Source organism: Triticum dicoccoides, chromosome 5B (assembly GCF_002162155.2).
Source record: "Triticum dicoccoides isolate Atlit2015 ecotype Zavitan chromosome 5B, WEW_v2.0, whole genome shotgun sequence".
Classification (NCBI taxonomy): Eukaryota; Viridiplantae; Streptophyta; class Magnoliopsida; order Poales; family Poaceae; genus Triticum; species Triticum dicoccoides.
In genome coordinates this window covers 477,348,589-477,360,879 of record NC_041389.1, presented here as the reverse complement: position 1 = coordinate 477,360,879, position 12,291 = coordinate 477,348,589, and the positions used below count along the sequence as shown (strand labels likewise).

General features: G+C 44.6%; 1 protein-coding gene across 1 annotated transcript; it reads left to right on the top strand.

The window, feature by feature from the left end:
• The first annotated feature begins 8,717 nt into the window (after window positions 1–8,717).
• Window positions 8,718–10,684, top strand: LOC119310958 (60S ribosomal protein L32-1-like). The gene is made up of 4 exons (XM_037586579.1): window positions 8,718–8,828; window positions 8,923–9,012; window positions 10,021–10,202; window positions 10,328–10,684. The coding sequence occupies exons 2-4, from the start codon at window positions 8,923–8,925 to the stop codon at window positions 10,455–10,457; spliced, it is 402 nt and encodes a 133-aa protein (XP_037442476.1). The 5' UTR covers window positions 8,718–8,828; the 3' UTR covers window positions 10,458–10,684.
• Window positions 10,685–12,291: the final 1,607 nt, after the last annotated feature.

Here is a 12,291-nt window from a genome sequence, read left to right as displayed (position 1 = left end):
CTTGCGTTCAATCTTTGTATCAAAACTATAGATTGGTGCACGTGGGTGACTAGTAGTGTTGATTACATCTTGTAGTTGATTACTATATGGTTTATTTGGTGGAAGATTATATGTTCAGATCCATTATGCTATTTAATACCCCTCTGATCTTGATCATGTTTATCATTTGTGAGTAGTTACTTTCGTTCTTGAGGTTACGGGAGAAATCATGTAGCAAGTAATCATATGAACTTGATATGTGTTCGATATTTTGATTGTATGTATGTTGCCATTCTCTTAGTGGTGTCATGTGAACGTCGACTACATGACACTTCACCATATTTGGGCCTAAGGGAATGCATTATGGAGTAGTTATTAGATGGTGTGTTGCGAGAGTGACAGAAGCTTAAACCCCAATTTATGCGCTATTCCGTAAGGGACCGATTGGATCCAAAAGTTTAGTGCTATGGTTAGAATTTATTCTTAATACTTTTCTCGTAGTTGCAGATGCTTGCGAGAGGGTTAATCATAAGTAGGACGTTTGTTCAAGTAAGAACAGCACCTAAGCACCGGCCACCCACATATCAAATTATCAAAGTACCGAACACGAATTAAGCTAACATGATGAAAATGACTAGATGAAATTCCTGTGTACCCTCAAGAACACTTTACTTATTGTAAGAAATTGTTTTGGCATGTCCTTTGTCTCAAAAGGATTGGGCTACCTTGCTGCACTTTTGTTACTACTATTGTTACTTGCTTGTTATAAATTATCTTGCTACCAAACTACTCTGCGACTTACAATTTTAGCACTTGCAGACATTACCTTACTAAAAACCACTTGTCATTTCCTTCTGCTCCTTGTTGGGTTCGACACTCTTACTTATCGAAAAGAGATACAATTGACCTCATACACTTGTGGGTCATCACTTGGCGGCGGCTACGTATCATAAAACACTATGAATCCTTCTCTCTGATTTTTTTTCTCCCAAATGTGTATATATAGAGTTGGAGTTGAGGTCGGTGGAGGTCCAGGGGACCCACGAGGCAGGGGGCGCGCCCTAGGGGGCGCCATGCACCCTCGTGGACAGGGTGTGGGTCCCCTTCTGTTGATTCTTTCACCAATATTTTTTATTAATTCCAAGAGTTTCAGGTCATTCCAAGAACTTTTATTTCTGCACAAAAATAACACCATGGCAATTCTGCTGAAAATAGCGTCAGTCCAGGTTAATTCCATTCAAATCATGCAAGTTAGAGTCCAAAACAAGGGCAAAAGTGTTTGGAAAAGTAGATACATTGGAGACGTATCACACGACACCCCGAGACCGCCTCGACACCCCGACACGGCGTCCCCGAGCCCCCGACCCCCGACATGACACCCTGACCCCGCCTCGACACCCCGACACTGCGACCCCGACACAGCACCCTAACACCCCGACACCCGACACGACACCACGAGATCGCCTCGACACCCCGACACGACACCACCGACACCCAGACCCCCCGACCCCCAACACCCGAGACCCCGACACATCACCCCTGACCCCTGACCCCGACACGGCACCTCCCAAAAAAGGTGCTCTTCGGCCTTCCTGAGGCAGACAGGGTCATATATTTGTGAATTATGAGTTAGGTTAGGTATTCAATTATTATTATGTACATGTATATATTATTAATTAGTTTGTGCTATTAGGTATTCAATTTTTTATTATGTTCATGATGAAGATACACACTTAATTTTTTTTATTATGTTTATGTTGTACTAATTTTGTTTACTCTTTGTCATTGCAGGTGTTGACAGATGGTGGGCTTGGGTCGAGAGCGCTCCGAGCCTCCTTCCTCGGCGCGTGCTGGGAGGGGTCTTGTTATTGCACCCCAGCACCTTCGGAGAGCGCTGGTAGACAGCATGCAGACACCCTCAGCACTTTCGGCGGGTGCTTCTTCTTCGGCCGGGAGAGGAGGTCGGGGGAAGAAGAGGGGTGCAGGTAGAGGTGGACGTGGCGCTGGGAGAGGTAGGAAGGTTGTTGTGCCTTCCTCGCGGCCACCCCCCGCTGATTCTCTGGACCACCGGAGTGCTCCGTCTTAGGTGGACCCGTCTGACCTAGACCCGTCTTGGACTCTGGTCCATGAGCCTTGGGTTGACGAGCCTCGAGTCGCTGAGCCTTGGGTCACCGAGCCTCTCGTCGCCGAGCCTCGGGTCCTAGAGTCTTCCTCCCAGGAGACTCGGGTCCCATAGTCTTCGTCCCACGTGACTCTGGAGACTAGCGCCCATGCTGATGGTGTCGAGGAGACCTTTTTTGAGGATAGCTACAGAGAGGGCGAGCTGGTTAAGGAGGGAAAGAAGGTCTACCAGCGTGATGGTACTAAGCTACCGTCCGTGCCGGTGACCCGCGACTAGAGGTGGTTGATTCAGCCTAACAGGGAGAAGTAAGTGCATTTACTCTTTTTAAACCTTTTGCCTTCATGTTTCTTCAAATTAATATCTAATGTGTTGGCCTTGTCATACTGCAGGGGTTGGATACACGCAGATGGTGTCCGCAGGCCCAACCAGCTCCTTGGTACTCTTTGCCGGCACCACTTCCCGGGGTGGGTCACATTGCCCGGTGAGGGTGACTTCCACAGCTAGCACTGACATGGGAGCTGTACGAGGTTGCCCCAGCCCCGCCGGGGGAGATGGTCGACGGTGTCATGTGCGAGATGGTGGTCGACATTATGAGACGGTGGTTTTGGATAATTTCTCCTTTACAGAATTAAAAATCAACAATACCTAGTGATTGTACTAATGATCAGTGTTGTCTTGTTTGATTGCAGACCTTCTACAAGTGTCTTGAGGAACATGAGGCGGATGCGGCTATGGTTCTCGAAGCCGAGTGCAAGCGCCTACTTCAGAACTTACAACACGAGGCTCGAGTGTAGGCTATTCGAGACTACTACGCCTCGACTAACATTAGGAGGCAGAAGAAGAAGTGTTGTGGCAAGGATCTGAGTAAGGACAAGTACATGAAGGTAATTACCTATTCTGAAGGCCTTGTACTTACTTTCCTTGATTTGATTCGTAGGCATAGCGCTGAAATTTCTCCTTTGTCTAACTTAGGTGCCCCCAAGATGGTGTGCGGATAAGATGGATTGTTGGGAGAGGTTGGTGGATGAGTGGTGCTCTCCCCAATGGCTAGCCGTCCACAACAAGGCCAAGGACCAGCGTGCCCAGATGCAAGGTGTGCCGCACCATCAAGGGATCTCCAACCTATTTGAGTACGGGGATCACTGGGTATGTGGTTCGAGCCCTTAACGATTCATGCAATTTCATTCTTCATGCTAGCTTCAGCCCTCTAATTACTAATTTACCTTGTTCCTCTCTTTCAGGCGCGACACAACAAGAAGGAGGTGTCACCGTTGTACGACCTCTATGCCATGGTCCATAGTGCCCCGTTCAAGAAGGCCAAGGCATTCTCGGAGGATGACCTCATTCAACCAAAGAGCTTCACCAACATCTCCTCCCAAGACAATCTCATGAGGTACAGAGACTAGGGGAAGAATATGAAAGGTGAGGACTTCAACCCGAGCCAGAGTCCTTTTGATCCTAAGCTTGTGATGCTATCTGGTGATGGGAGGAGACATGGCTCTGTAGCCATTGGGGATGGACTAATACATTGTCCTAGAAGTCTCCCGGAGATCAAGAAGTGCCAGACGAGGTCTCTTCCTGAGATGAGGCCTCGACCAGGGCCAATGGAGCTCGTCGTCGAGGCTAGGGCCCAGGAGCTTCTAGCGGAGGCAACCAGGCAGGCGGTGCAGAGGGAGAGGCAGTTGGAGGAGAGGATGGCTAATACGTTGGAGACGGAGAAGAACCGGAATGACGCGGGTCACCAGCCCCTATACGAGCTCCTCGTGGTAAGTTTCTCCCGCGTACTAGCCAAATCATGCACGTAATGTTCGTTTCATTACTAACTAATATGACTGACTCATGAAAACAAAATGTGCAGTCCGTGTGCGAGAAAACCGGCCAGACCCCTCCGTCGATGCCCTAGATTGGTATAGCGGACACGGTGAGTTTCATTTGAATGGTCATTAGTTACTAGTATTCACATTTCAGTTGCATCATGCTAACTAAACATTGCAAATGATCTTTGGTGCAGCACGCCTCCCAAAAAGGATTGACTGATCCTTCTGCGTCTCACGGTGGTGCAACCCCGACCGGTCCTTCACCTCCCTGATGATGGTAAGTTTTCCCAAGTGTTTTGCTTAACAAATGCGTACTTAGCTTAAGAAATGACCTATACTTAGCTTATTTTCCTCGAAAATGACAGAATAACCTTACTTACCTCCAAAATGACATATTCTACGTAGGATAGCTATAAAATAACCTATACTTAGCATTTTCTCCTCCAAAATGACTTGATATGCTTTGTTAGCTAGAAAATGGCATAACTACCTAGGATAGCTCAGTAATGATCTATAGCTAGCTTAGTTAGTTCATTTATGACATAATTAGCTCACTTAGGTAAAAAATGGCATAACAACCTAGAATAGCTCAATAATGATCTATAGTTAGCTTAGCTACTTCATTTATGACATAATTAGCGCATTTAGGTAAAAAATGGCATAATAACCTTGGTTTAGTTCCAAAATGACCTATACTTAGCTTATTTTCCTCAAAAATGACATAATAACCTTACTTAGCTCTGAACTGACATACTTTACCTAGGATAGTTATAAAATGACCTATACTTAGCTTTTTTCCTCCTAAATGACTTAATATGCTTAGTTAGCTGAAAAATGTCATTACTACCTAGGATAGCTAAATAATGATCAATACTTAGCTTACCAAGTTCATTTATGATATAATTAGCTTACTTAGGTAAAAAAAATTGGCATAATAACCATGGTTTAGCTCCAAACTATCATATATTAGTTTATTTTCCTCCAAAATGACAAAATAACCTTACCTAGCTCCAAAATGACTGATTTTAACTAGGATAGCTCTAAAATGACCTACACTTACCATTTTGTCCTCCAAAATGAATAAATATGCTTAGTTAGCTCAAAAATGGCATAACTACCTAGGTTAGCTCCAAAATGACCTATTTACCTAGCTTAGCTCTAAAATGACCTACACACTTAACATTTTTACCTACCTTAGTTAGAAGAAGAAGAAGAAGGAAGAAGAAGAAGAAGAAGAAATCTTCTTCTTCTTCTTTTTCTAGCTAGTCTTCTTCTTCTTCTAACTTTCATCTTTCCTAATTTGCAGATTTGCTTGAGATGAGGAAGCTTGCATTGATGGAAACTTGTTGCAAATTTTTACTTGTGCTTGTGCTTCCTTTTTGTTTATGGAAACTTGTTGCAAACTTGTTGGATATGTATGTATGGAAATGTTGTTGGAAACTTGTATATGTTGTTGGAAACTTATTGTTGGTATGATTGTTGAAATTATTTTGAAATGTGTATATATATATATGTGTGTGTGAAATTCTGTCAAATTGAATGAATTTAGGAAATAACAGGAAAAACAGGGGCTATATAGCCACTTTGCCGTCTACTAGCAGACGGCAAAGGTCTTTGTCGTCCGCTAGCAGACGGCAAAGCTGCCATCTGGCAGCTACCTGTACAACCTGGGGTGTAGTGGGATGGCCTATTTGGCAGTTTGCCGTCAGCCAGTAAACGGCAAAGGCCTTTGCATCTTTGTCGTTCGCTAGCTAACGACAACGATGCAAAGGCCTTTACCGTCTGCCAGCTGACGGCAAAGCACGCCGTTAACCACTTAACGGACCTGAACTATCACGTGTGTCGTCCAGGCTCTTTGACATCTGTTAGCAGACGCCAAAGCCCTTTGCATCTTTGTCGTTCGCCAGCAGATGGCAAATATGCCTTTGCCGTAGCCTATTCAGCCGGACCTGTTATCGTCTACTGGCTGACGGCAAAGGTCTTTGCCGTCAGCCTGGCATGTCGTTGCCGTCAGCCATGGCTGATGGCAAAGTGCCTGATTTCTGTAGTGTTACATCAAATAGATCTCCAAGAGACCATTTTATTGAGAATCAAAAGAGAGAGAGAGAGAGAGAGAAAGAGAGAGGAATTCATCTAACTACTAACTATGGACCTGTAGGTCTACAATGAACTACTCACACATTATCGGAGAGGCGCCAATGAGGATGATGAACCCCTTCGTGATGGTGTCTAGATTGGATTTGTGGTTTTTGGAACTTGTGGCGACTGGAATTGATTTTCATCGACTCCCCTAGGGTTTCTGGAATATTTGGGGTATTTATAGAGCAAAGAGGCGGTGCGGGAGGCGGCCGAGGTGGGCACAACCCACCTAGGCGTGCCTGGGCCCCAGGCATGCCCTGGTGGGTTGTGCTCCCCTCGGAGCCCCCCTTGGATACTTTCTTGGCCCATTGTGTGTCTTCTGGTCCAGAAAAAATCACCAAAAAATTTTGCTGCGTTTGGACTCTGTTTGGTATTGATTTTGTGCGAAGTAAAAAACAAGCAAAAAATATCAACTGGCACTAAGCACTATGTCAATAGGTTAGTCCCAAGAAAAATGATATAAAATTGCTATAAAATGATTGTAAAATACCCAAAAATGGTAATATAACAACATGAAATAATAAAAAATAATAGATACGTTGGAGACGTATCAAAATCTAGCTCGAGGTACAAAGATTAGACACGATCAGTTTCCTGGCCCCCTTGAACCACTCTTCTCGTTGCCACAAGCCACTTCCCCCACTGCATGTTATCCGATGGGTGTAGCCAATCGCCACATTACTCCATGTCATGACCGAGTAGCCCGCAAACTTCGCCAAAATAGCTGATTTTCTCATATTTAATGCCAAGAAAATTTTCTCACCAACCAAGTTTAGTGGTGCCTAGCGGATCAAGGGTTTTGTGACATCGATCTTGCACGAACACAAACGTAATTTCTTTCAAAGAATTTGATTGGGTTTTGCTCCACACTCCTAACTATATCAATTGGCTCCTTTTGGTAGAGATCAGGGATCTTGTGAATTTGTGCCCAAACTAACAAACTCTCGAGCTTTACCGATTCTCGCAGATGCTTTCCATCGAACTTGTTGATCAGAACCATATGTCCACAAAAGATCCATTGTCCCTGGAACACACCCGCTTGCGATCACCCAAGCAGAAAACATAGATGACGAACATACTGTTATCTACCTGCCCAATCTCCGACACATGAGCAAGGTTCCACACAAACTTCATTGTTCCCTTCAGAGCTACACTACTGAAAGTCTTAGAGGTGTTCACCCTAACAAACACAAGCCGACACGCTTCCTTGCTGAGCTGCCCGATTTCTTCCTCTCCAAGGTAAACATCATCGAGCTCTCCCTCTTGCAGACTCATGTTCTTCATCGCCACCTCCAGACCTTTAGCTTCCTTCTCCTCCCCTCTTGTAGCCCAGCGTGGACTTGATCCTGACGTAGACATGTCCCTACATGCCCCGGTGCCGAAGCTACAAATGCGATCTACCCCTATCGCCACACCCGCACAAGACTCTAAGGTCGGGCAGACGGACGCACTATCCTTGAAAACAGACCGAGAGTCCGCCGGAGTGATCGGAACAAAGGTAGACCAAGTGCTTACTTTTATTTTCCATATTTCCTTTTTCCCTTCTGTTTTCAGTGTTGGTTTCTTTTGCTTCTTTCGTTTGTTTTTCTTGCTATTTTTTTTCTGTTTCCTTTGTTTTAACATATGTAAACTTTTTTCACACACGCGTAACATTTCTTTGATACATGTTGAACACTTTTCAAATATATGATGTACATTTTTTCAAATGCATGCTAAACATTTTATTATATACACATTGTATATTTATTAATGGCATGATACATTTTTTTAAACTATAAGGATTCCTTTACATCTTTCTTTTTTTCAAATAAATACTAAGAACATTTTTTTGGAACATGTGAACATTTTTTACATTGTATAACATTTTCCAAGAATGTCCCATACATTTTTTTGAAACTCATGAGTGTATTTTTAAATTTCAAAAACATTTTTAATGCTATAGTCATTTTTTTAAGTTATGTTATCAATGTTTTTACATTGTATTAACAATTTTAAAATTCATGGTGAACTTTTTTAAAAGTTTGAAGTAAAATTTTTTTAGGGTTTAAGCAAAATGTTAAGTTTTTAAGCAAAATGTTAAGTTTTAAGTAAAATATTTTAAAAAATATAAAAAATGTTAAGTTTCTTTAGGGTTTAAGCCTACCTCTATTCTTCTTCCTTATCGGTGGTGCCGCTCACAATGCAATTTGAGGCTAGAAGACGGGACCTACTTATAGTGCTAATTTCAGAGTCCTATTCTGTATGCACATAAGCTTTTTTCGCGGGGAACTTCAGAGAGCTTTATTCAACGAATGCATTCGTCGAGCAGTCAGCCAAAAAAGGCTACTGATCAGGAAGCGAGGGGTAGACAAACACTTTTCCAAATATAGTCCTGATGCGACTAACAACCACAATATAATCCACCTTTAATTGGTACCTACTCCCTCAGTGATCTAAACGCTCTTATATTAGTTTAAGAGGAAGTATTTGTTATGCCCCAAGACACACACATCTGAGTTGTGCGCCATAATTAATCTAAACTCCGCGCTGAGGCGAGGCAAAGCAACGCCCATTCTTGGCGGCCCGGTAGCATGCACGCGGTAAATTGGCTTACGTCCGGGCCTCGTCTGGATGTACGTGCGGCCCATTCGATCGCCGAGATGGCACCACACCGGGACCGAGCCCACCCTCCAGTAGGGTTTTATCTCTTCTCGCGTTGCCCACCACCCTAGACTCCTCTCCCCCCTCACACTCCCTCCCATCTCCGCCGCCGCCGCCGCTCGCCTCGCAAGGTACGTCCCTCCAACCCGCCGCCGCCGCATGAATCCGTTGCTCTCTTCTCGACCTAAGAACTGACACCCTCTCTTCCCGCCGTGCGCTGTGCAGATGGCGGTGCCTATCCTGAAGACGGCGATCGTGAAGAAGAGGGTGAAGCACTTCAAGAGGGCGCACAGCGACCGCTACATCGGCCTCAAGGTGAGACCCCGACCGCTCGCTTGCCCTCGCCGCCACTCCCCAGCTTCTGTTCCAGAGCCGCGCCATTTTTTAGATGGATTCATAGGATAGGATAAACAGCCTCTTAGCTTTGTTCACGTGTGGTTCAGGCCGTTTTCCCGACCTCAGCTGATTGCCATGGATGCCTGGATCTGATTTAGATGTCCCGTTAATTTGCTAGCGCCAAGTTGGGTATGGTGGTTACCGTTTAGCAGGGAGCACAGTACGGGATGGCTTTGTTGTTTGATGAACTGTAATAGTGCATTGGGGTCATTCAGTCAGGGCCTATGGTGTGCTGTGATACTGTAAATTTCCTTTTAAGTTGTGCCCTGTTTGTTTGTGAGAGCTTGTTTTCATATATGTTGTGTACGTATGTTGTTGCGTGTGGCCTTGTGAATGCGGTTGTGCATTCCTGTTGCATTTAGCATGGTCGTATAAAATTATATACCGTGGAAGCTTGTTACATCAGTCCGTTGCTTGCTCCAAGCGTCTGCGTGATCCTTGTTTAGTTTTTATCGTTGTGTGCACGGCACTTGTGCTATATTTCTGGATGGCAAAGTCAGATACCCTAGCATTTATGTATGATCGGATCATGTCTGCTTCACCATTCTGGCGATGATCTATGTATTTGGACATGCCCTTCTAGCTGAAATTGCATGCTGCACTATATGCCATCTAGGAGTTGGTGCTAATTCTAGTTACTTGGTTACAAGGGCTTACTCAGTTATTCCTTTGCAATGTTTGTATGCTTATGTATTAGTCGCCATAAAGGATTCAGTACAATTGATTATCTCCACACCACATCTATTTTTCTGCTTTGTTATCAATAGTTTCATCACCATTGTAGTACACTGAATGCTTGAATAGTTGGATGCCTTCTTTGTTAACTTCCTTTCTGTAGTTCTCTTGCTATAGTCGCTGAAGCTGCTATCCATTGCGTTAATTAATTAGGAGCCCTAATTAATTCACTTGTTCTGCTCTTATTTGCAGCAAAGCTGGCGCAGGCCAAAGGGTATAGACTCCCGCGTCAGGCGGAAGTTCAAGGGATGCACCTTGATGCCCAACATTGGATATGGTTCTAACAAGAAGACCAGGCACTACCTGCCAAACAAGTTCAAGAAGTTTGTGGTGCACAACGTCTCTGAGCTGGAGCTGCTTATGATGCACAACAGGTATGCGTCTTGAGACTCACCAAGCTTGATTGCTTATGGGAGCTGCAGTTATCATCTTCCCTGTTTCCCTGTCCAGTGCCCGATCTAGTGGTCTTTGCTAATAACTATCGTCTGTCCGCAAACAGGACGTACTGTGCTGAGATCGCGCACAACGTGTCCACGCAGAAGCGCAAGGCGATAGTGGAGCGTGCCGCCCAGCTCGACGTCGTGGTCACCAACAAGCTCGCCAGGCTCCGCAGCCAGGAGGACGAGTGAAATGTTTCGAACAGTAGCGCTTTTGGATCGTTTTGCTCCCTGTAGTAGACTTAATGCCGAATCTGGAGTTTTCTTCTCTGTTCGCCTCGAGGATCCGACGCTGTTGAACATCTTGCTATCGATGCTGGTCATGTTATCGTACTATAAGCATGTCGACTTTGATGTGAAGTGCGGATCGCCTTTAATTATCAGCTATGCAAAGATTTTCTGCGCCGCGTTTTCCCTGATTTTGCAACTGGTAGCTGGTATAAGATTTTGGAGGTCTTGCGTTTTTTTACAGTAGTGCTTTGACATGTCAGGTATGAATCTTATGACTAGGCATTTGCACCCATGGCTGCTTCCTGTGCTGAAATGCTGAGTGGATTCATGCGTGCGTCCGTCTGTCCTCTAGTTGTCACGGTGGCAAAGCTTCATTGTTACGTTTTGTCGAGTCATGCTAAGGCATTTCTGACAGAGAAAGTTAAGCTAGTTAGGGTAGGGTAGGTCATGAAGTGGAGTAGTTTGCAGAGTACAGTAGTAGCCTTGCCTTGCCTCGGTTCTTGGGTCGCAAAGTTGTACTACTACTATACTGTTTGGGCAAACGGCCAAACCCGTGCATTGCAAGTCTTGATCTCGGTTTTATCAACACTTCAACGGAGCAGTAACGTGCAAGTGTTAACCATGACAATAGTACGTAGCTCGCTGTTTGGGTTTTTTGTCCTAGCAACTCATGCACCTTGGGCCAAGACACAGACAAAGCAGACGTGGCATTGACATGAGTAGCAGCATCCCCAATCCAAGAAGAAACAAGTGCACGAAAAATGTGATACTACTATACTTGTTTTGCAGAGAAGTGCACGAAAAATGTGATGCTACTATACTTGTTTTGCATTCTCAAAAAAACAAAAAAAAACCCATACTTGTTTTGTTTGCATCAAATAAATCAATAATGAAAATTCATCAAGAGGCTCCTCGCCCCGTTTCATTTACTTGGAAGTGAAGTGATACAGCACAGTAGGGTACACACCCTGTTTTTTTTTTCTCTTTTCGAAACGGTGGGGTACAAACGCGCCCTATTGGGCAACAGAAACTCAAATCACTCCTCCCATTGAGAAAGGAAAGGGCACCAAGCTAGAGAATAAAGTGAAATTTGGATCTCACCTTTTTCTTCAAGAGGAAAGCATGAGTTCCATTCCATAGCCTGCCTGCCAGGAAGAATGTGTGGATGATCTCGAACGGCATCATAACATCTCTTATTTTTTTACTTGTGCCGGTGATCTGTCCCTGCTTATTAGTTAGCACTCCTATGTGGGAAAAGAAGCGAAGAAGCGACTACAAAAATGGGTTACCATACGCTGATCCAGCAGGGCACCTACCCACACCCCCTGTTTCGATTGCTGTTAGTTGAGATCCATCCAACCACCGCTAAACCACCAGTAGCGACAGGGTCAAGCGAGGGAGAGAGCATATATACCAAACGAACAATCACTGAAGCGCAGATTTCTTTTCCGTTTTATAACGCATCCAGCTGCCCGCCGGTTTAGCGATGAAAAGGTTTAGTAGTTTATATTAAAATAATGCTTTGATGCGGTACAAAAGTCCAAAGACCCCTCGCCGCACCATAGGTCGGTAAACGTAATCTCATTTGTTTAAGCGGGAGTTGCTGTTTTATGGGCATGATTCCTCCTTCCGCTGCCTGCCGAAATGATTGAGCTAGCTAGCGAGCGAGCGAGAGGAGTGGCGATTTGGTTAATTTAATTCGAGTATATATTAATTCGAGTATATATTCCCTGCACAGCACAGTAGTTGGGTTTTATATGGTGGCAGCAGTACGATGGGGACTTGTTCTTCGCCA